This window comes from Scyliorhinus torazame, chromosome 2 (genome assembly GCF_047496885.1).
Source record: "Scyliorhinus torazame isolate Kashiwa2021f chromosome 2, sScyTor2.1, whole genome shotgun sequence".
NCBI classification, from domain to species: domain Eukaryota; kingdom Metazoa; phylum Chordata; class Chondrichthyes; order Carcharhiniformes; family Scyliorhinidae; genus Scyliorhinus; species Scyliorhinus torazame.
In genome coordinates, this window is record NC_092708.1 from 216,867,030 (window position 1) to 216,890,967 (window position 23,938).

Below are 23,938 nucleotides of genomic sequence, written 5' to 3' on the forward strand. Positions count from 1 at the left end.
TGGGCTAAGGGCTGACCTAGGAAAGGTCATGGCTGATCGACAGGGGAGGGGGCAGGCCCGCCCCCCCCCTCCCCCGACCAGACTGGTTACGTGGAATGTTTGTGGACTGAATGAGCCGGTCAAAAGGGCCCGTGTGTTCGCACACATGAGACAGCTAAAAGCAGACGTGGCCATGCTATAGGAGGCACACTTGAAGCTGGGAAACCAAGTTAGACTGAAGAAGGGATGGGTCGGACAGGTATTCCATTCGGGACCGGACTTTAAAACAAGTGGGGTGGCCATCCTGATTAACAAAAGGGTGACATTTGAGGTAGGGAAGATAGAGGCAGATTTATTATGGTTAGCGGGAAACTGGAGGGAATGGCAGTGGTGTTGGTAAATATATATGCCCCCAACGGGGATGATGTCGCGTTTGTCAGGAAGGTGCTGGGAAAGATCCCGGACCTTGACTCGCACCGCTTGGTTATGGGGGCGGTGACTTCAACACAGTTCTAGATCTGAGGATGTACCGGTTGAGTTCTAGGCCAGAGAAGGTATCAGTAATGGCTAAAGAACTGCAGGGGTTCATGGAGCGCATGGGAGGGGTTGATCCGTGGAAATTCGAGAGGCCACGGAGCAAGGAATATTCATTCTACTCTCCTGTGCACAAGGTATACTCCTGGATAGATTTCTTTGTACTGGATAAAACAGTTAGCGGGGGTGGAGGACACTGAGTACTCAGCAATTGTGGTGCCAGACCACGCGCCACATTGGATAGACCTGCGGGTAAGCACAGGAAGCCGCCCGCAGTGGAGATTAGATGCAGGGCTATTAGCGGACGACGAGGTCTGTGAGCGAGTGAGGGAGGCCATTCGGGGTATATAAAGAACAACGGGAGAGACTGCGGCTTGGGTGGTTTGGGAGGCATTGAAGGCGGTTATTAGGGGGGAATATATTTAGATTCGGGCCCATAGGGAGAAGACTGAATGGGCGGAGCTGGACAGGTTGGTAGGAGAAATCTTACAGGTGGACAGGAGGTATGCGGGGTCTCTGAATGAGGAGCTCCTAAATGGAATTTGGGCTCCTTTCCACATGTAAGGCGGAGGGACAGCTGAGAAGGGTAAAAGGGGCAATATATGAATATGGGGAGAAAGCTAACAGGATGCTGGCACACTAGCTGAGGAAGCAGGAGGCGGCGAGAGAAATAGGGAAAATAAAGGATATGAGGGGGAAGGTAGTGATGGATCCGGGGGCGGTTAACGACGTGTGCCGTGAATTCTATAGTCGATTATATGAGTCGGACCCCCCGGTCGGGGAGGAGGGTATGAATCAATTCTTGGAGAGGGTAGAGCTCCCGAAGGTAGATGAGGAGCTGGTGGACGTCCTGGGGCGCCCAATTGGACTCAGGGAGGTGATAGACAGATTGGGGGCGATGCAATCGGCCAAGGCCCCGGGACCTGATGGATTCCTAGTGGAATTTTATAAAAGTTTTCTGGGCTACTGGAGCCGCTTCTGGTCAAGGCTTTTAGTTGGGAGTGCTTCCCCCGACACTATCACAGGCATCAATCTCTCTCATCCTGAAGCGAGACAAGGACCCAGAGAGCTGTGGATCACACAGGCCAATTTCCCTTTTGACTAATCTCCATTAGGGCCCACAGGGAGGGGAGAGAGAGGGAGAGATTGGTGGGGGAGATTTTGAGGGTGGACAGGAGGTATGCAGAGGCCCCCGAGGAGGGGCTACTTAGGGAGCGACGGAACCTCCAGCCGGAATTCGACCTGTTGACCACGGGGAAAGCAGAGACACAGTGGAGGAAAGCGCAGGAGGTGACGTATGAGTCTGGGGAGAAGGCGAGTCGGATGCTGGCACATCAGCTTCGTAAGAGAGAGGCAGTGAGGGAGATTGGTAGAGTTAAGGAATACGGGGGGAATACGGTGCGGAGTGCGGTGAGAATAAACGAGGTATTTAGGGACTTCTATGGGGATCTGTACAGGTCTGAGCCCCCAGCGGGGGAGGAGGGGATGCGACGATTCCTAGATCAGCTGAGGTTCCTGAGAGTGGAGGAGGAGGAGGTGGCTGGTTTGGGGGCGCCGATTGGGCTGGAGGAGCTGGTTAAAGGATTGGGGAGCATGCAGGCGGGGAAGGCCCCGGGGCCGGATGGGTTCCCGGTTGAATTTTACGGGAAATACGTGGACCTGCTGGGCCCGTTGCTAGTGAGGACTTTTAATAAGGCGAGGGAGGGGGGGAGCTTGCCCCCGACAATGTCTAGAGCGCTGATTTCTTTGATCTTGAAGCGGGACAAGGATCCATTGCAATGTGGGTCGTATAGACCGATCTCGCTCCTCAATGTTGACGCTAAGTTGTTGGCGAAGGTGCTGGCTACGAGAATTGAGGACTGTGTCCCGGGGGTGATTCATGAGGACCAGACGGGATTTGTGAAGGGTAGGCAGCTAAATACAAATGTGCGGAGGCTTCTTAATGTGATTATGATGCCCTCGGTGGAGGGGGAAGCGGAGGTAGTGGCAGCTATGGACGCGGAGAAGGCCTTTGATCGGGTGGAGTGGGAGTATCTTTGGGAAGTGTTGCGGAGGTTTGGGTTCGGGAGGGGTTCATCAGTTGGGTCAGGCTGCTATATGGAGCCCTGGTGGCGAGTGTGGCTACGAACCGGCGGAGGTCGGAGTACTTTTGGCTGTCCAGGGGGACGAGGCAGGTGTGCCCCTTATCCCCCTTGTTTGCACTGGCAATTGAGCCGCTGGCCATGGCATTGAGGGAGTCCAGGAAATGGAGGGGACTGGTTCGGGGGGGAGAGGAACACTGGGTGTCGTTGTATGCCGATGACCTGTTGTTGTATGTTGCGGATCCAGTGGAGGGGATGGCGGAGGTCATGCGGATCCTTAGGGAGTTTGGGGACTTTTCGGGGTATAAACTCAACGTAGGGAAGAGTGACCTCTTTGTGGTGCATTCAGGGGATCAGGGAAGGGGGATAGACGAGCTACCGCTGAAGAGGGCGGAAAGGAGCTTTCGGTACCTCGGGATCCAAGTAGCTAGAAGTTGGGGGGCCCTGCACCAGCTCAATTTGACGCGGTTGGTGGAGCAGATGGAGGAGGATTTTAAAAGATGGGATATGCTGCCACTTTAACTAGTGGGTAGGGTGCAGTCGGTCAAAATGACGGTCCTTCCGAGGTTTCTCTTTGTGTTCCAGTGCCTTCCCATTATGATCCCCAAGGCCTTTTTAAACAGATAAGCAGGAGCATCATGGGATTTGTGTGGGCGAATAAGACCCCGAGGGTGAAGAGAGTGTTTCTGGAGCGTAGCAGGGACAGGGGGGCTGGCGTTGCCGAATTTGTGTGGCCATTATTGGGCAGCCAATGTGGCGATGATCCGTAAGTGGGTAATGGAGGGAGCGGGGTCGACGTGGAAGAGGCTAGAGATGGCGTCCTGTGTGGGCACAAGCCTGAGGGCGCTGGTGACGGCACCGCTGCCGCTCTCGCCGACAAGGTACACCACGAGTCCGGTGCTGGCGTCGACGCTGAAGATCTGGGGGCAGTGGAGGTGACACAGGGGCGAGGTTTGGTCCTCGATTCGGGAGAATCATCGGTTCGTCCCGGGAAGGATGGATGGGGGGTTTTGGAGCTCGCATCGGGCAGGGATTAGAAGAATGGGGGACCTGTTCATCGATGGGAAGTTTGCGAGCCGAGGGGCGCTGGAGGAGAAGTTTGGATTACCCCCGGGAAACGCTTTCAGGTACATGCAAGTGAGGGCATTTATGAGGCGGCGAGGGAATTCCCGCTGCTTCTGGCACGTGGGATTCAGGACAGGGTGATTTTGGGTGTATGGGTTGGAGAAGGCAAGGTTTGGGCGATTTACCAGGAGCTGAAGGAAGAGGAGGAGGCCTCGGTGGAGGAGTTAAAGGGCAAGTGGGAGGAGGAGCTTGGGGAGGAGATAGATGAGGGTCTGTGGGCTGATGCCCTGAGTAGGGTTAATTCTTCCTCCTCTTGCGCCAGGCTCAGCCTAATACAGTTCAAAGTTACTCACAGAGCGCATATGACAGGGGCGAGGTTGAGTAGGTTCTTTGGGGTGGGGGACAGATGTGGGAGGTGCCCGGGGAGCCTGGCAAATCACGCCCATATGTTCTGGTCGTGCCCGGCGCTGGATGGGTTTTGGAGGGGTTTTGCGAGGACTATGTCCAAGGTGGTGAACGCCCGGGTCAAGCCCAGCTGAGGATTAGCATTATTTGGGGTATCGGACGAGCCGGGAGTGCAGGAGACGAAAGAGGCCGGTATTCTGGCCTTTCCGTCCCTGGTAGCCCGGCGGAGGATTTTGCTACTATGGAAAGATGCGAAGCCCCCTAGTGTAGAAGCTTGGATCAATGACATGGCAGGGTTCATCAAGCTGGAGAGGATAAAGTTTGCCTTGCAAGGGTCTGTGTAAGGGTTCCTCAGGCGGTGGCAACCGTTCCTAGACTATCTCACGGAGCGTTAGGAGGAGGTCAGCAGCAGCAGCAGCCCAAGGGCGGGCAGGGGGGGGGGGGGTGGAAGGATGGGGGGGTTTCCTTTGGGGTGGCGTTTGGGTGAAGGTGTTTTTTTTTCCCTATTTGTGTTCTTCAATGTTATATGGGGGGTTATTGTATATGGGGGAAATCCAATATATAATTTCTGATTGTTGTGTTCTTGTTTCCTTTTGTTGGGGGGGGGGTTTTGTTGAAAATTTGTTGAAAAATTTGAATAAATATATATATATATTTTTTTAAATTTCCCTTTTGAATGTGGATGCTAAATTGCTGGCAAATATCTTGGCCACCCGAATAGAGGATTGTGACCCGGAGGTAATTGGGGAGGATCAGACGGGATTTGTGAAGGGCAGGCACCTAAGGTCCAATATTAGATGGCTGCTTAATGTTATAATGATGCCAGCGGAGGGGCGCGATGTTGAAAATGAAATGAAATGAAAATCGCTTATTGTCACAAGTAGGCTTCAAATGAAGTTACTGTAAAGAGCCCCTAGTCGCCACATTCTGGCGCCTGGTCGGGGAGGCTGGTACGGGAATTGAACCGTGCTGCTGGCCTGCCTTGGTCTGCTTTCAAAGCCAGCGATTTAGCCCTGTGCTAAACCAGCCCCTTGAGGTGGCAGTAGCGGAGAAGGCTTTCGACCGGGTGGAGTGGAAGTATCTATGGGATATTTTAGGCAGGTTTGGGTTTGGGCAGGGATTTGTGGATTGGGTCCGGCTGTTATACCAGGCTCCAGTGGCAAATGTAAGAACCAACCGAGTCCAGTCAGAATACTTTAGTCTCTGTAGGGGGACAAGGCAGGGATGCCCGCTCTCCCCATTACTGTTTGCCCTAGCCATGGAGCCCTTATCAATGGTTCTTAGATCATCGAATGCCTGGCGGGCATAATGAGGGGCGGGGTGGAGCACAGGGTCTCTCTATGCGGACGACTTGCTGCTCTCTGTCACAGACCCGGTGGGAGGGGTGGCCAAAATCATGGCGGTACTAGGAGAATTTGGGCGATATTCAGGTTACAAGTTAAATATGGGAAAGAGCGAGATGTTCGTGATCCAGGCACGGGGGCAGGAAAGTAGACTGAAGGAGTTACCTTTTAAAGTGGCTGAGAGGAGTTTTAGATATCTGGGGATTCAAGTGGCTAAGGATTGGTGGCAGCTTCACAAGTTAAATCTGGGCAAAGCGGTCGATCAAATGAAAAGGGACTTCCGCAGATGGGACGTGCTCCCGCTGATGCTGGCGGGGAGGGTCCAGATGGTGAAGATGACGGTCCTTCCGAGATTGCTCTTCTTTTTTCAATGTCTTCCGATTTTTGTCCCAAAGGCTTTTTTCAGGAAAATGAACGCGGCGATATCGGGTTTTGTGTGGGCGGGTAAAACACCGAGAGTAAAGAAGGCACACCTGGAACAGGGTCGCGGAGAAGGGAGCTTGGCTCTCCCGAGCTTTATTAACTATTACTGGGCGGCCAACATATTGATGGTCAGGAAGTGGATAGTGGGGGAGGGGTCGGCCTGGAAGCGAGTGGAAGCAGCATCCTGCAAGGATACGTGTTTGGAGGCTTTACTAACGGCGCCTCTGCCGTTCTCGCCGTCTCAGTACTCTGCAAGCCCTGTGATGGTGGCAGCTCTGAGGGTGTGGGGGCAATGGAGACAGCACATGAGATTGGAGGGGGCGTCAGTGTGGTGACCAATTTGTGACAACCACCGGTTTGCCCCGGGGGGGGGGGGGGGGGGGGCTTGATGGGGGCTTTAAGAGATGGCAGCGGGCAGGGATTGAGAGATTTGGGGATCTCTTCATTCAGGAGGGTTTCCCGAGCCTGGAGGCATTGGAGGAGGAGCTTGAGTTGCCGGGTGGGAACGGGTTTCGGTACCTACAAGTGCGGGACTTTGTACGGTGGCAGGTTCCAATCTTTTCTCGCCTTCCTCTGAGGGGACTTCAGGACAGGGTGATGTCAAAAACAGAGGTTGGAGAGGGGAGGGTTTCGGAGATATACAAGTTGATGGAATGGGAAGGGGCCCCTATCAGAGAGGTGAAGAGGAAGTGGGAAGAGGAGCTGGAAGGAGAGCTGGAAATTGAACTATGGGAAAAAGCCTTGAAGAGAGTTAATTCATCCTCGTTGTGTGCCAGACTTAGCTTGATCCAGTTCAAGGTGGTCCACAGGGCCCATATGATGGCGGCCCAGATGTGCAGGTTCTTTGAGGAGGTAAAGGACAGATGTGGGTGGTGTGGGGCGAACCATGTACATATGTTCTGGGCGTGCCCGAAGTTGAGGGGATTCTGGCAGGGTTGCGGATGTTATGTCAGAAGTTCTGGAAGGGAGGGTAGCTCCGAGTTCAGAACTGGCAGTATTTGAGGTATCGGAAGATCCGGGGGTCGGGGGGTGGGGGGGGGAAGGGAGGCCGATGTCCTGGCCTTCTCCTCCCTGGTGGCCCGGAGACGGATTTTGCTGGCATGGAGGGTGTTGGAGCTCCCGAAGGCAGGAGTGTGGGTCAGCGATATGACAGGGTTTCTCAGTCTGCAAAAAATTCAAGTTTGCCTTGAGAGGATCAACTCAGGGGTTCGCCCAGAGATGGCAGCCGTTCATCGACTTCTTCAAAGAAAACTGAACGTCAGCAGTAAGGGGGGGGGGGGGGCAGAAAATAGGAGGCATGGCAGTGTTAGATAAGGACAGGGAACTTAGGATACGAGTAATTAAGGAATAGTGCGGGGTAGTAGGGGACGTTGTTTTCTGTTATTTGTTTTGCATGTGTCGGCCCGCGCGGTTGTTTAAGAAATGTTAATGTGTTAAACTGTGAAAATGACAAAGGCTTCAATAAAATATTTTCGAAAAAAAAAAGTTAAATAAAGGTAATTACAAGGGTATGAGGACTGAGTGAATTGGCAAAATAGGCTAAAAATTAAGATGGCATGGGCAGCATGGTGGTTCAGTGATTAGCACTGCTGCCTCACGGCGCCGTGGGAGGAACTTAAAAGAATCATGATCACTAGAAAAATGTGCTGGGAAAATTAATGGACGAAAGATAGATAAGTCCCCGAGACCTAATGGCCTGCATCCTGGGTATTAAAATAGGTGACTGCAGAGATATTGAATGCATTGGTTCTAATCCTCCAAAATTCCTTAAATTCTCCAACACTCCCAAGTTTGGGACAGGACCAGAACATGTGTGTGTAGTTGGCCAGGCCCTCAAAGCACCGCTCTCACCTATCGCCCATCTCTGGGAAAAACGACTCATCCGCTCCTTGGTCAGGTATGCCCTAAACACAGGCAGCCCAGTGGCACAGTGGTTAGCACTGCTGCCTCACGGCGCCGAGGTCCCAGGTTCAATCCTGGCTCTGGGTCACTGTCCGTGTGGTGTTTGCACATTCTTCCCGTGTTTACATGGGTTTTGCCCCCACAACCCAAAGATGTGCAGGGTAGGTGGATTGGCCACACTAAATTGCCCATAATTGGATAAAGTTAATTGGGTACTCTAAATTAAATAAAAAAGGGTATGTCCTAAACACTACCTTAAGCTGGATCAAGCCCAGTGTTGCGTACGAAGACATGGAGTTCATCCTGCGAAGGGCCTCACTCCACACCTAGTCATCTACTATGGGCTCCGCTCCCCCTCCCACTTCACTTTCACTCATCCACTGAGCTTATTTCTTCTGATAGGATCGGCCCATAGATTCCAGACGTGTTATCCTCCTCTGACTCCTCAAGTAAAATAATCCTTTAGAGATGTCGGTGCCCCTCTAGGAAAGTCTTCAGTACTAAATTCTGGAGATACCTAAATGGGTTCGACCCCAAGGGCCCGTCCTCCACCGTTAACTTCTCCAAGCTAGGGTGGCACAGTTGCGCAGTGGTTAGCACTGCTGCCTCACAGCGCTGAGGACCCGGGTTCGATTCCGGCCCTGGGTCACTGTCTGTGTGGAGTTTGCATATTCTCCCCGTGTCTGCATGGGTTTCAACCCCTCAACCCAAAGATGTGCAGGCTAGGTGGATTGGCCACGCTAAATTGCCCCTTAATTGGAAAAAATGAATTGGGTACTCTAAATTTAAAAAAAAGAATGGCAACAACTGATTGATGTTAATGGAGAGTAAGGACATGGAAGATTTATTGTAACGACTCTGTTTATAACCTAGAAAATCCCAGACTGACTGTACGAGAATTGAATTAGAAGGTAATTTAAATTTTCATTTCCAATTAAATATTCAGGACAAAACAAAACAAAACTCCTACTTGCCATCTAATTCAAAAGAAATAGATTATTCAGCGCTGACTGATAGCCTGGACAACATTCACCCTACAAGCAACAGTCCAGGGTAGGTGGATTGGCCACACTAAATTGCTCCTTAATTGGGCACAAAAAAAATTGGGTACTCTTTAAAAAATTTTTTTTAATTCCTCTAAGCTGGCAAATTGCCTCTCCAAGAACAATTCTCTCTAATCCCTTCCTTCCCCACACCCCAAACATGGCGTCCAGTCTCGCTGGCTCAAAAAGGTGGTTAGTACAATCGAGGTCAACTTTGACAAAGATCCAAACCTAAGATGCTGTCTGAACTGCCTCCATTTCCTTAAAGAGGACACAACCACCGGACTCGCAGAATATTTTGTCATCGAAAACGAGAGGAAGCCGTCACCAGCGCATCCATCTCAGACCCTTTACATGACCTCGCCTCTACTTGTTCCACAGCAGCCTCTGGGTCACTACACCACCCCAGTACCTTTTCTATGTTGGCCACCCAATAATAAAAAAGCAAATTAGGCAGCGCAAGGCCCCCGGACCGTCTAAACTGTTCTACGAATTCTCGGAGTCTTGCCCGCCCAATGTTATCAGTCTGTTTACCCTCCCAAGAAAGAATTTAGGGAGGAAAATAGGAAAACATTGAAAAAAAAACCTAGAAACCGTGGAAGAATATTCCATTTGATAGACTGGACCCTCTTCGTGAATGATTGGGACGTCGTCCACACGCTGTCCATAGTCAAATGGAAAGGCCAAGGTCGTGGTGTAAATTGCCAAAGGGCTCAGCGGAAAATGGAGTAGATTCCGCACAGATGTGTACGAGGCGATCATAGTGTGGAGAAACACACCTACTACATACGAACATGCGAATCGGGAGCATGAGTAGGCCACTCAGCCCCTCGAGTCTGTTCCATCATTCAATAAGATCATGGCTGGTCTGATTGCAACCTCAACTCCACATTTCTGCAACCTACCCCAGTAACCTTTCACATTCTTGCTAATCACGTTTCCAGCTACCTCTGCCTTAAAGATATTCAAAGACTCTGCCTCAATCAGAATTCCAAAGTCTCATAACCTTTCGATCTTAAATGGGCGACCCCTGATTTTTAAACAGTGCCCCCTTGTTCTAGGTTCTCCCACAATGAGTTTTGATGCAGCACTGAGGAAATGCTGCGCTGTTGGATGGGCATCTTTTGAATGGGTTGTTACACTTGGCCTCTTCTGCTCCTTCAGGTGGATGTAACAAAATTCCCACTCTACTGTGGAATTATCCCAGTGTCCTGGTCAATGTTTATCCCTCAGCCAGCATCACAAAAACAGATGATCTGATCATTATCACATCATTATTTGTGGGAGTTTGCCCTGTGCAAATTGGTTGCCACATTTCTTATGCCACAATAGTCGCTGTGCTTCAAAAGTATTCCATTGGCTTAAAGCACTTTGAGATATCCTGAAGATTGTGAAAGGTGCCAGTCAAGGCAGGCGGTTCTGTTGTGGGGGTCATCGCAGTTGGACACAATTTTATAAAAAAGAAAGAAATCATATGATTGTGCTCAGCTATAACAGTCCCGATGATAGAATAGCCTGGGTGCAATAGATACTTGGGTGAGGTGACAAAAACAGGGAAGATTGTAAAATTACTCATGTTATGTAATTTATAAGAACACAATGTTTATTTGAAAGGGACCAATGACATTTGGTTCTGAAAGGGTTGATTCTGAAAAATGCAACACTTCAGATTCCGTTTCCAATTTTGTTATGAACTATAATATAATAAGCTGTCCCAGCTGCTTAAGGCAGTGAGGAATGGCTCAGGTTTAGCCCACACTCTGTGTGGTGAACTGGCCTTGACCAAGGCATTAGCATGGGCACTATGACTGATCTCAGGACCTTGGGTAGAGAGTGAAGAAGTGGATTCCAAATTTGGATCACTCTCCTGTGGGTAATCCCCTGGGTGTGAACAGATGTGCTCAGTTAAATAACCCACCTACATTCATTGCCTAGACTTGCTCACATATAGTGGCCTGTTGAATAGGATATCGTAGTGAGGCAGAGACTTTGTGGGGAGAAAAAGATGATGGGAAAGGAGAAAAATGAAATTAAATAGCATGACTTAAAAAAACTTCTACTTTTAAATTGTTTGAGAGCAAGGACTCTTCTTAAAAAATGTTTCTATTGAAGTTTTTATATTTTATACACTGTATATTCGGTAAGGATAAATGCATTGGTTACAATGTACAAGTAATTTTCCTCTGTACCGCCCCCCCCCCCCCCACGCCTCCCCCTTGGTTCCTCTCCCCCCCCCCCTTCATTTGTTGTTTCATGGTCCTTTTCTGGGTCCCATACTGTACATTGGGCAGTTATCTGCTATATACATGTGAGCGGTGCCCTCCCCTTCCCTTCTCCCCCCCCCCCCCTTTTGTCATTTGACTTCCCCCCGCCTTTCTTCTCCCATCCCCCATCCTTTTTTTGGTGTTTCCTTGGGGGTTCCTTTTCTTGTGGCTTGTTTGCGGTTCCTGGCCTCTGCAGTGGCCATTTTCTGGCTCTCCCCCTTTTTTTCTCGAGCCTATCCCCTCCCTCCCCTACCCTCTCTGTTCCTGCAGTACCGTTCAGTGCCGTGTCCCCCCCCCCACCCCTCTCATCTGTAGCCAGTTAAAATGGCTAACTCCCGACTTAGAATGGCCAACCCCGATTTAAAATGGCGAACGGAAAAGGCTGATGGGAAAATCAGCCAACAGGACTCAAACAAGCAGCTGCAGGTAAAACTGTGTATTCGCCTCTGGGGAGGCCAGACAGAATCGATACCTGCAGCCATCAGCATAACAACACACCAGCCATCTGAATATTAATTAGCAATCCCCGGGAACAATGTGCAACAAATTAGACACACAAAGCCAACCCAGACTTTTTGGCGCCAACAGGAGCCTACACAAAGAGAGGTGAACGACCACCCCAAAACCGCCCATCGATCAAGGAATCGCTCCAGCATTGGAGAATATCGAACCAAGTGATTGGGACGAAGTCCAATCACTTGGAACCAGGTACAGGGTCCGCCCCGAAAGGCGGGAAGCCCCTGGGGATTATAAGAATAGAGTCCAAGTTCAAATCGACCCTTCTTCATCCTTCCGCACCCTTCGAGACCCTTCTGCTGACCTTCTGCAACAACCGCTCAAATCGTAAGTCTTACTTCAACGCTCACTACGAGATAGGCGCTCCTAGCTATCGACCTAGACCGAAGCTACCACCACTGGGCTTGTGTATTCCATTGGTGGGGATTGGAGTGCTGCTGTAGCAAAGGCCCGGAGGGTCATTCCTGTGCACGAGTCTCCTCCACCCTCACCCATTCTGTGTCTGCCTCCTTCACCCATCCCCTCACTCTTTCTGCCATGGCTGCCCAGTGGTAGTATTGCAGGTTCGGGAGGGCAATGTCCCCGTGGTTCTTCTTTGTTGTAGTACTTTTTTGTGGACTCTTTCCCCCCCCCCCCCCTTCCCCAAACACAAATGTCATAATCATTTTGTCTATTGAATGGAAAAAGGACTTGGGGATATAGATCGCTATGGATCTGAACAGGGAGAGGAACCTGGGCAGTACGTTCAACTTGATCATCTGTACCCTCCCCGCCAGGAAAAACATGAGTGCATTCCATCTCTGTAGGTCCTTTTTATTTCCTCCGCCAGACTGGCCAAGTTCCACTTATGGATCTGTGTCCAGTTGTGGGTAATCTGGATCCCCAGGTAGCGGAATTTACTTTGGGTTAATTTAAATGGCTGTCCCTCTAGCTCTGCCCCTCCCCCTCTTGGGTTCATCAGGAATGCTTCACTTTTGCCCAGGTTGGGTTTGTAGCCTGAGAAGACTCTGAACACTCCCAGGAGCTTCATGATTCCTTTCATTACACTTTGGGGGTCCGGGATCTAGAGTAGCAGGTCATCCGCATAGAGTGAGACTCTGTGCTCTCTACCTCCGCTTTTTTTAACATAGATTCACATAGAATTTACAGTGCAGAAGGAGGCCATTCGGCCCATCGAGTCTGCACCGGCTCTTGGAAAGAGCACCCTACACAAGGTCAACACCTCCACCCTATCCCCAGCAACCCCACCCAACACTAAGGGCAATTTTGGACATTAAGGGCAATTTTTCATGGCCAATCCACCTAACCTGCACATCTTTGGACTGTGGGAGGAAACCGGAGCACCCGGAGGAAACCCACGCACACACGGGGAGGATGTGCAGACTCCACACAGACCGTGACCCAAGCCGGAATCGAACCTGGGACCCTGGAGCTGTGAAGGAATTGTGCTATCCACAAGGCTACCGTGCTTTGATTTTGATTTGATTTATCGTCACATGTACGGAAGTACAATGAAAAGTATTTTTCTGCGGCCGAGGAACGTACACAGTACGTACATAGTAGACACAAGAATAATCAACAGGGAACATTGACAAATGGTACATCGACAAAACAGTGATTGGTTTCAGTGTGGAACAAGGGGCCAAACAAAGCAAACAAAGCAAAACATGAGCAAGAACAGTAAGGGCATCATGAATAGTGTTCTTACAGGGAACTGATCAGTCCAAGGGGGAGTCGTTGAGGAGTCTTGTAGCTATCTTAGCTATCGGATTCCCTTTCAGCATCTCGCCGCTCTCAGGGCGATTGCCAGAGGCTCGATTGCCAGGGCGAACAAGAGTGCGGACAGCAGGCATGCCTCTGTGTAGCTGGAAGTATTCAGAGCTGGTGCCGTTGGTCTGTACGCTCACTTTGGGGCATTGTACAGTAGTTTCACCCATGAGATGAACCCTGTCCCTCGCTAAACTGCTCTAGTACCTCAATGAGGTATTTCCACTCAACTCTGTCAAAGGCCTTTTCTGCGTCCAGGGAGATGATTACCTCTGATGTTCTCTCCCCAGATGGGGTCATTATCACATTCAGCAGTCGTCTGAGAAATGTTACGACCTTTAGGTCTTCCAGTGTTTGATTCGCTATGAGATATAATTGGAATCTTTCCTCATATGAGTTCCAAGTCTCAGAGTACTCATCAAATAGGTCCATGGTGTTCGTTTTTCCCCCATTTCGGATCCCGGCTCCTAAGTTCTATACTGCAACTAACTTCCTGTCTTCCAATTCATTTGGATGTATGGTAAAAATGATCCCCTTATCCACAATGCAATTTGGAATTTTTCTTTTTTGCATGACTGTGGTTTAAGTTTTTCCCCTGAGTAATGGCCTGTACAGAGTCTGAAGACTTCTGAATCCCTGTTCCCACAGCCCATTTAGCTTCACCACGTGCACGGCCCCTGTAGCCCAGACTCTACCTACTTCAATGGCAAGCAGGTTTTTGAACTGTCGTGCTTTTTACTCATGGCAGTGTTCGGTTATTTTTCTTTTAAAACCTTCATCATTGGCGACTTGCTTTGCCTGACATGTGTATGCGTGTGTGTGTGAGTTCGGTCCCGAGAATCTTTCTTCATGCTCGATGCTGTCTCCATTGTTTTTGTTAACAATTTTCTTCTTTTAGCTATTTGTTTTCTTGTCTCAATCCTTGTCTGCAGTTCTCTCTTTTGTTCTATCTCTGAGTTTGCCATAGAGAAAAAGTACAGAGGTGCCCAGTCTCTGGATTCTTCCAAACACGGTGAGAGACTTTAATAAGAGGTGTTGCTCATACAATCTTAAGATGGAGAGCGGCAAAGCCCACGCAAAACACACTGCTGACGTCACTATGCATCATGTGTCGCTTCCTCGGCAGGGATGTATTTTCTGATACGTAACAATCTCCGTACCTTTTAGTCTATTTATCCACTTAATCTTAGCCAGTTCTCCACTCATGCCAATGAAATTGCCTTTCTTTAAGAGTCTTGTTTGTGATTGGTGTATATCACTTTCAAACTTAACATGGAACTCAATGTCATTATGATCACTATTTCCAAGAGGATCTTTTACTATTTGACATTACTAATGAACCCTGCTTCCTACACAATACTTGATCTATGATAGCTTTATCCCTAGTCAGTTCCACAATGTATTACTCCAAGAAACTGTCACAAAAACATTCTACAAACTCATCTTTTATACCACGCTTGCCAATATGATTGTCCCTGCCTATGAAGATTAAGGCTCCCACAATGATCACATTGCCTTTGTTAAAAGCTCCAATAATGTCTTCTTTATTGCTCTGCCCAACAGTATAACTACTGTTAGGGGTCCTACAAACGACTCTCACCAGGGCTTTCTGACTCTTGCTACTCCTAATTTTCACCCATACTGATTCTACTTTATGATCTTCTGAGGTCAGTTTTTCTCACCTTACTAATGGGCTTACCCCTCCTCCTTTGCCAATCTTTCCAAAATATTGTGTACCTTCAAATATTTATTTCCCGCCCTTGATCATGTGGATCCCTGAGAGACTGAGATAAGGCAAATTTTATCGGGGAATAAGGAAATGGCAGAGGCATTAAACAAATATTTTTGACACCAAACACTTCAGAAACACAGAGAGAACCAATGGCCTATTGGGAATGAGGAATTTAAAGCAAATAATACCAGTGAAGAAAATGTAATGGGACGACTTCCAGTGGCGGCCATGGAGTGTGAGGTCGCTTATTTGGTAGCTCCCGCTCGTGGTGGACTTTTGGGACCTTTTCCCCCGATTTATGGGGGATTTGACTGGTAAAATTGGAGACTGGTGAGGCAGAGAAGAATCCCCCACCAGTTTATGGAGTCATGGACCAGAACTGGTGCAAAGAAGAGATTGTTGGGCAAAGAAGACAGTGGAGCCTGCAGCACAGGAAAACATGGCGGAAGTTCAGGAGCTGGGATTGCCGGCCCAGTTGTCAACGGAGCAGCTGGTGAAATTCCTCCAAGAGAGTTTCGTCAAGCAAAGACAGGAGTACCTGGACCCGATTAAGACGGGAATTGACCAGGTGGAGCAAAGGTTGGAAGCCCAGGGACTGCCGATCCAGAAGGTGGAAGAGAAGGTGGCTGAGCACGAGGACCAGCTAACCGCGATGGCAGTGGAGATGGATCTGATGAGGGACCATCAGAAAAGGCTGCAGGAGAAGGTGGAGGATTTGGAGAACAGGTCGCGCAGGCAGAATTTGAGGATCGTTGGCCTGGATCGAGGGCATTGAGGGATCGGACGCAGGGACATACGTGGTGCATATATTTGAGAAGCTGCATGGCAAAGGTGCGTTTGCTCGACCTCTGGAAGTGGACAGGGTGCATAGAACACTTGCGAGGAAGCCGCGGATGAATGAGCCGCTAAGGGCGATGGTGGTGCGGATCCACTGGTTCCTGGATAAGGAACAGATCTTGAGGTGGACCAGGCAGACGAGGAACTGCAAATGGGAAGACAGCGAGCTGTGCATTTACCAGGGCTTGGGTGCGGAACTGGCCAAAAGAAGATCGAACTTTTTAAAAACAAATTTAGATCACCCAATTCATTTTTTCCAATTAAGGGCAATTTAGCATGGTCAATCCACCTAGCCTGCACATCTTTGGGTTGTGGGGCGAAGCCCACGCAATCACGGGGAAAATGTGCAAACTCCACACGGACAGTGACCCAGAGCCGGGATCGAACGTGGGACCTCGGCACCGTGAGGCAGCAGTGCTACTCACTGCGCCACCGTGCTGCCCAGAAGAACGAGCTTTAACAAGGTTAAATCGGCCCTCTTCAAGAAGGGGGTGATGTTCGGCATGTTGTACCCAGCTCGTTTGTGGGTCACTTACGAGGGCTAACAACTTTATTTCGGATCACCGGATGAGGTGATAAACTTTGTTAAGGACAGGAGACTGGCAGGTGACTGAGGACATTGAACTTGGGGGCGAGTAATTCTGTGCCTGTGCTGCTAAATCTATTTTCTTTTTGAGCTGTGTATGTAGTGTTTTGGTCCCAATTTTTTGGGACGTTGCTGTTTTGTGTGCGGGTTGACTTTGTTCTTGTGGGGGGGATGGTGGGTGGGTATTTTCTTCTTTGTGTTGGGGATTGTGATGTTTGGCATATGTATGTTCGAGCGGGGGAGGGGGGGTGGAGGGAAAACAATAGGGGGTAGGATGCTTGGCGCCACGGGCGGGGGCTACCAGGCTAGCTGGGTGGGCTAGCTCACGGAAGCACAGTGGGGGCAAGCAGGTGACTAGTTTAATATGAGGGGTTAGGATTGTTGTTTTGTTAATGGGGGGTGGGAGTGGGGGAATTGTTCTCCTGACAGGGGAGGGACTAGCATTGGGAGACAAATTGGAGGTCGAGGACAGTGGGTGCCCGAGGGCAGGCCTGAGGAGGCGCAGGTTGTGAGCTGAAGGCTGGCCTAAGAAGGGTGATGGTTGATCGACGGAGGGGGCAGGTTGCCCCCTGACCAGGCTGATCACATGGAATGTGAGAGGGCTGAATGGGATGGTCAAGAGATCTTGCGTGTTCGCACATTTGAGGAGGTTGAAGGCGGACGTGGCAATGTTGCAAGAGACACACCTGAGGGTAGTGGATCAGACTAGACTGAGGAAGGGGTGGGTCGGGCAGGTATTTCACTTGGGGCTAGATTCTAAAACTAGGGGGGTTGTGATCCTGATCAATAAGCTGGTGTCATTTGAGGTAGGGAATACAGTGGCGGACTTAGAGGGTAGGTATATCCTGCTGAGCGGGAAGCTGGAGAAGATGCCGGTGGTATTAGTGAATATTTACGCACCAAGTTGGGACGACGCGGAGTTTATGAGACGGGTGTTGGGAAGATACCGGACCTGGTCTTGCATAAGCTGATCATGGGAGGGGGACTTCAATACTGTCATTGATCCGAGTTTGGATCGGTCGAGTTCAAGGACAGGATGGGTGCCAGCCGCGGCAAAAAAGCTAAGAGGGTTTATGGAACAGATTGGGGATGTAGGTCCGTGGAGGTTCGGACGGCCAAGAGCAAAGTGTTTTCTATTTTTTCCCATGTGCACAAAGTCTACTCCCGGATTGATTTTTTTCATTTTAAACAGGGCTTTATTGGTGGTGGTGGATACCGAGTATTCGGCGATTGTTGTGTCGGATCATGCCCCACACTTAGTGGATCTACAGGTGAGCAAGGAGGGGGGTCAGCACCTGCAATAGAGATTGGTTGTGGTACTGTTAGCATGAGGGGGGGTGTAAAACCCCGCGAGAAAAGAAAAGTTCTGCTGGAGCAGAGTCGAGGGGTAGGTGGGCTGGCGCAGCCTAACTTTAGTAACTACTACTGGGTGGCAAATATAGCCATGATCAGGAAGTGGGTGGGGGGGGGGGGGGGGGCGGGGTTGGTGGTGGGGGGGTGGGGGGGTCGGTGTGGGAGCAAGTAGAGGCGGCATCATGTAAGGGCACAAGTTTGGGGGCATTGGTAACGGCTCCTCAGCCGTTCTAGCCGGCCCAATACTCCACAAGCCCAGTGGTAGTGGCGGCTCTGAGAGTCTGGGGGCAATGGCGGAAGCATATAGGAGTGGAGGGAGCGTCGGTGTGGGCTTCAATTTATGGTATTCACCGGTTTGTCCCGGGGAGGCTAGGTGGGGGGTTTTGGAGGTGGCAGAGAGCAGGGATTGAGAGGCTGGAGGGATCTATTTATTGATGGGAGATTTCCATGTTTAGAGGATTTGGAGGAGTTTGAATTGCCGGGAGGGAATGGGTTTCGATATCTGCAGGTAAGGGATTTTGCGCGAAGGCAGGTTGCGACCTTTCCGCTTCTACCGCCGCAGGGGATACAGGACAAGGTAGTTTCTAGAATGGGGATGGGAAGGTTTGGGATATCTATAAAGAACTCATAGAGTGGGAGGAAACTCAAGATGGGTGAGCTAAAGCGTAAATGGGAAGATGAGCTGGGAGGGGAGGTAGAGGCGGGTCTGTGGGAGGATGCACCATCCCCATCATGTGCCAGGCTCAGCCGGATACAATTCAAGGTTGTTCACCGGGCACACATGACGGTGGCACGGATGAGGAGAAGTGTGCGAGGTGTGCGGGAGGGCCTGCAAACCATGTCCATGTGTTTTGGGCATGCCCGAAGCTTAGGGGATACTGGCAGGGATTTGCGGATGTCATGTCCACGGTACTAAAAACAAAGTGGTGCCGAGTCCAGAGGTGGAGATTTTTGGAGTGTCGGAAGATCCGGGAGTCCAGGGGGCGAGAGAGGCTGGCGTTTTGGCCTTTGCCTCCCTGGTAGCCCGGAGATGGATCTTATTAGCATGGAGGGACTCGAAGCCCCAAAATCAGAGGTTTGGGTTAATGACATGGCTGGGTTTCTCAGACTTGAGAAAATTAAATTCGCCCTGAAAGGTGGATTCGTCCGGCAGTGGCAGCCTTTTATCGACTTCTTCAGAGAAAACTAAACTGTCAGCAGATTCAATAAGGAGGGAGGGGGTTAGGGGATAGGGGGGAGTTAGGCTATTTTGTGTTTGGAGTAGGCGGGAACAGTGGGAGATGGAGGGATGTGTTACGCACTGAACTATGTGTACATTTGTATTTGTATGGTTTATTGTTATAAAATCAGAAATGCCTTAATAAAATGTTGTTTTTTAATTTAAAAATGTAATGGGTTAAATGCTGACAAATGCACTGGACCACTCAGCTCCAGACCTCATTACAGCCTTCATCCAAACATAGACAAAAGAACTGTATTCCAGAGTTGAGGTGAGAGTGAATGTCCTTGACATTAAGACAACAAATGTAGCATCAAGGAACTCTCGTAAAACTGAAATCAGTGGGAACCCTGGTGAAATTCTCCACTGGTTGGAGTCACACTGAGCACAAAGGAAGACTGCTAATGTTGCTGGAGGCCAACCATCTCAACCGCAGGACGTTGCTGCAGGAGTTCCACAGTGCAGTGTCCTAGGCCCAATGCATCTTCAGCTATTTTATCAATTACCTTCCATCCACCATAGTCAGAAGTGAGGATGTTTGCTGATGATTACACAGTGTTCAGTCCCATTTGTGTCCCACGCATATAATGAAGCAGTTTGTGCCTGCGTGTACAAAGACATGGACAACATTCAAATTTAGACAGATAAGTGGCTAATAACATTGACACCACACAAATGACAGACAATGACATTGAATTCTGTCCAAGAAATAATCTTCCCTGACATTTAAGGACATTGCTATCAATGGATTTCCTGCCATCAAAACTCCGGGGAGTACCATTGGCCAGAAACTTAACTGAATCAGCCATTTGAATACTGTAGCTACAAGAGCAGGCTGGGAATTCTATGGTGAGTAACTCACTTCCTGACTCCCCATAGCCTGTCCACTATTTAAATGAAACAATCAGAATTATACCTCAGCTGGATTATTGTGTGCAGTTCTAGATACCACAGTATAGGAAGGATGTTAACGCATTGAAGAGAATGGTTCTAGGGATGGGAAACTTAAATTATATAGGATAATTTGGAGAGGTTGGGACTGTTCTCCTTGGAGAGAAGGAGGCTAAGAGGGGATTTGATAGAGGTGTTCAAAATCATGAGGGGGCTGCACAGGTTAGTTAGAGACATACTGTTCCCACTCGTAAAAGGATCTAGAACGAAAGGGCACAGATTTAATGTGATTTGCAAAAGTAGCAAATGTGAGAAAAAACCTTTGCACACAGCGAGTGGTTTGGGTCTGGAATGCACTGCCGAGAAGTATGATGGAGGCACGTTCAATCGAGGTATTCAAGAGGGCATTAGATGATTATTTTAACAGAAATAGTGTACAATTCTATGTGGAGAAGGCAGGAGAATGGCACTAAACCATAATGCTCATTTGGAGAACCCGTGTTGACACGGCGGGCCAAATGGTCTTCTCCTGCACCGTAACAATTCTGTGATTCTTAATATTATGGAACACTCCCCACTTATCTGGATGCGTACAGACTAAACTTTCTTCAAGCAACTTGTCACCATCCAGCCTGCCTGGTTGACACCCCACCACTTCCTTAAATGTTCACTTCCTCCACCACTGATACACAATGGCAGCAACATGCACGAACTACAAGATGCACTGCAGCAACTCAGCAAGGCTCCTTTGATCGCATCCTTCAAACCCACAACTTCTACCAGTAAGGGCAGCAGATGTATGAGAATACCACCACCTGCAAGTTCCTCTCCAAGTAACACACCATCCTGGTTTGAAAATATATTGCTATTTCTTTCTGTCGCTGGGTCAAAAGCCTGGAACTCCCTTCATAATATCACTGCTGGTGTACCTACTCCAGCTGGAATGCAGCAGTTCAAGAAGGTGGCTCACCATTATTTCTCAAGGACAACCAGAGATGGGCAATAAATGTTGTCCGATGAACAAATAAAAAAATTAGATGGCCTACATCATGGTTCTAAAATAGGCAGCTGCAGAGTTGTTGTTTGCATTGGTTCTGGTTGTCCAAAATTCCATGGTAGCCGCTTGCTTCTCGTTGGTCAAGTCTGTTGTGTCAGGCGTGCAATTTGTACAAGAAAGTGAAGAAAAATTGTGGCATAAGAAGTTATACATATGTTCAATAGACCCGAATGGGCAAGTGCAAATGTAAAAGTGAGAAAATAGGGGACTGTCAGTCAAAAAGAACACCAACAAATGAAGAAGCTGAAAATCATTCAGAGGGGAAAATCGTTGACACTATTACACCTTTGTCAGTTGAGCCGCCACAAAGAGAGGAGACAAAATGAAACTGCTGAATTGCCACCTAAGCAAACTGAGACTCCACCGTACCCTGCTGTGTTGTCAAAAATGCAATCTGAGGAGTTCAAAAATAAAACGACTGGATTTTTGCTACTGGTGGTAAACTGAGGTGCAGTGTGCGATGACATTACCGATTTGAAGCTGTATTCGGCAGGAAGCGTTAACATCTCTCTAAACTGAGCCTCTTGTGAAATATCCTCTTACAAAAAGAATAAACAAACGGAGCAAATAAATTAACATAAGAAATTGGCAGCTCACATGGAGGCTGAAAAAAATTCAAATCATGGCAGTCAGTGTGCGCTCCTCTCCAGCACCGCCCTTCCCCCACAGCCCCGCCTCCATCCTTCCCTAACGCAGGAAAAAGCCCGCGCTTTCCTGAGCCGGCCCCGCCCCCTCTGACGCTGCTCCTTTTTGCAGCCTTACCCCAACTCCCCATCCCCGGGCCTCCACCCCCCCTCTTCCTCCGCGGGGCCCTGCCCCTCCAACACCGACGCCCACACTCTCCCACAGCCCCCACATCAAATCCATTAACCCATCCCCACCCAGTACCAAAACAAAAAGAACATTCCCCAAACGCAGTAAACACAGTAAACATCCCCCCACGACAAACCCTCAGTTTGAGTCCAACTTTTTAGTCTGGATAAAGTTCCATGCCTCATCAGGTGTTTCAAAATAGTGGTGCCGATCTTGGAACGTGACCCACAATCGAGCTGGCTGCAGCATCCCGAACTTCACCCCCTTCCGATGGAGCACCAGCTTAGCCCGGTTAAAACCAGCCTTCTTCTTAGCCACCTCCGCACTCCAGTCCTGGTAAATTCGGATCTCCGTGTTCTCCCACCTGCTGCTCCGCTCTTTTTTGGCCCATCTCAGGACACACTCTCTGTCCATAAAGCAGTGGAACCTCACCATTACAGCCCTTGGCGGCCCGTTGGCTTTGGGTCTCCTTGCCAGGACCCGATGAGCCCCATCCAGCTCCAGGGGCCTCAGGAAAGCTCCCGCCCCCATCAGCGAATTGAGCATCGTGCTCATATATGCCCCGGCATCGGGCCCCTCCACTCCTTCAGGGAGACCCAGAATCCAAAGATTCTTCCTCCTCGACCTATTCTCCAGGTCCTCAAATTTTTCCGCCCACCTCTTGTGCAGTGCCTCATGCGCTCCACCACCTTCACCGCCCACCTCCTCCACCTTCACCGCCAGGCCCAAGATCTCGTCCTCATTCTCCGAGGCTTTTTGCCGCACCTCCCGGATCGCCGCCCCTTGGGCCTTCTGGGTCTCCACAAGCTTCTCAATCGCCGCCTTCATTGGCGCCAGCATTTCTGTCCTCAGCTCTGCAAAGCAGCGTTTAAGAAACTCCTGCTGCTCCTGCGCCCACGCTGCTTGGTCTCCACCCGCCGCCATTTTGGATTACTTTTTTAACCGCTCCACTCCTGGTCCAATCCATATGGTGTCGGGGGAACCTTGCTGTCACCTTCCCACACTGGAAGCCATCGAACAATTGCCGTTGGAGCCCCTCTGAAGAGCCCAAAAGTCCGTTCCTGGCGGGAGCTGTCGAACGTGCAACCTACCTAGGCATAGCCGCAACCGAAAGCCGACAGCACGTTCATCTTAACCACCTGGACCCTCACAGCCAGTGTCAGGTACAGGATATCGCACCTCCTAAAATCCCCCTTAACTTCCTCCACCAACGTTGTCAGGTCCCACTTGTGCATCATCGACCATTTTTCGTCACCTGGACCCCCAGATACCTGAACCTGTCCCTGGCTACCCTAAATGGGAATGCCCCTGGATTGGCTCCCCGACCTGCCTCATTCAACGGAAACACCTCTCTTTCCGACATTCAACTTATGACCCAAGAAGACCCTGAACCTCCCCAGTATGCCCATAATTCTCCCCACTCTCCAGTGGCTCCGACAGAAACAGGTTGTCTCTGTACAGCGATACCCGGTGTTCCCTACTACCCCTCACAATCCCCTGCTACCATACTGACCCCCTAAGGGCCATCGCCAAGGGCTCTATCGCTAGCGCGAACAACAACGGTGACTGCAGATACCCTGCCTCATTTTTCTGTGCAAGCCGAAGCTCCATGAACTCATCTCATTTCTCCGTACACTCGCCACCAGGGCCACATACAACAGACGCACCCATGCCACAAACCTCGGACCAAACCCGAACCCCAGGATCTCAAACAGGTTAAAAAGGTGTAACCAGTCCTGGCTTGAGACAATTCACACAACTTTAACCTGTGATTATCCCTCTCTCGAGTCGCACCATCTGGACCTGTAAAGACTTAATTGCCTGCAAAGACTCGCATTCAAAGTATCATCTTGCATCATTGGCTTTGTCGAAATATATGTTTCTGGAACCCACCTCTTCACTCACCTGAAGAAGAAGCTACGCTCCGAAAGCTAGTGATTCCAAATAAACCTGTTGGACTTTAGCCTGGTGTTGTAAGACTTCTTACAGAAGAGTGTGGTTAGAAGGTGTGCTTCTGAAGAAATACAGCCAGATTTTCTGCATCGTTGACAGGATTTGGCTCTTTTATAAACAGACTCAACAGCTCTGTAAAGCAGGTATTCCTGAATGCCAACTGTATTTAACAGTG

The 23,938-nt window shown here is 49.7% G+C and overlaps 2 protein-coding genes across 2 annotated transcripts in view; one reads left to right on the forward strand and one right to left on the reverse strand.

The window, feature by feature from the left end:
• The window catches only part of ical1 (islet cell autoantigen 1-like), a 324,958-nt gene that overhangs the window by 298,782 nt on the left and 2,238 nt on the right, over positions 1–23,938 (reverse strand). The window contains exon 2 of the mRNA XM_072483779.1: positions 19,556–19,652. Coding sequence (XP_072339880.1) covers positions 19,556–19,562 — 7 coding nt within the window. The 5' untranslated portion in view covers positions 19,563–19,652. The remainder of the gene's footprint in view (positions 1–19,555; positions 19,653–23,938) is intronic.
• The window catches only part of LOC140395708 (transmembrane protein 41A-like), a 98,864-nt gene that overhangs the window by 16,024 nt on the left and 58,902 nt on the right, over positions 1–23,938 (forward strand). The window lies entirely within an intron of this gene.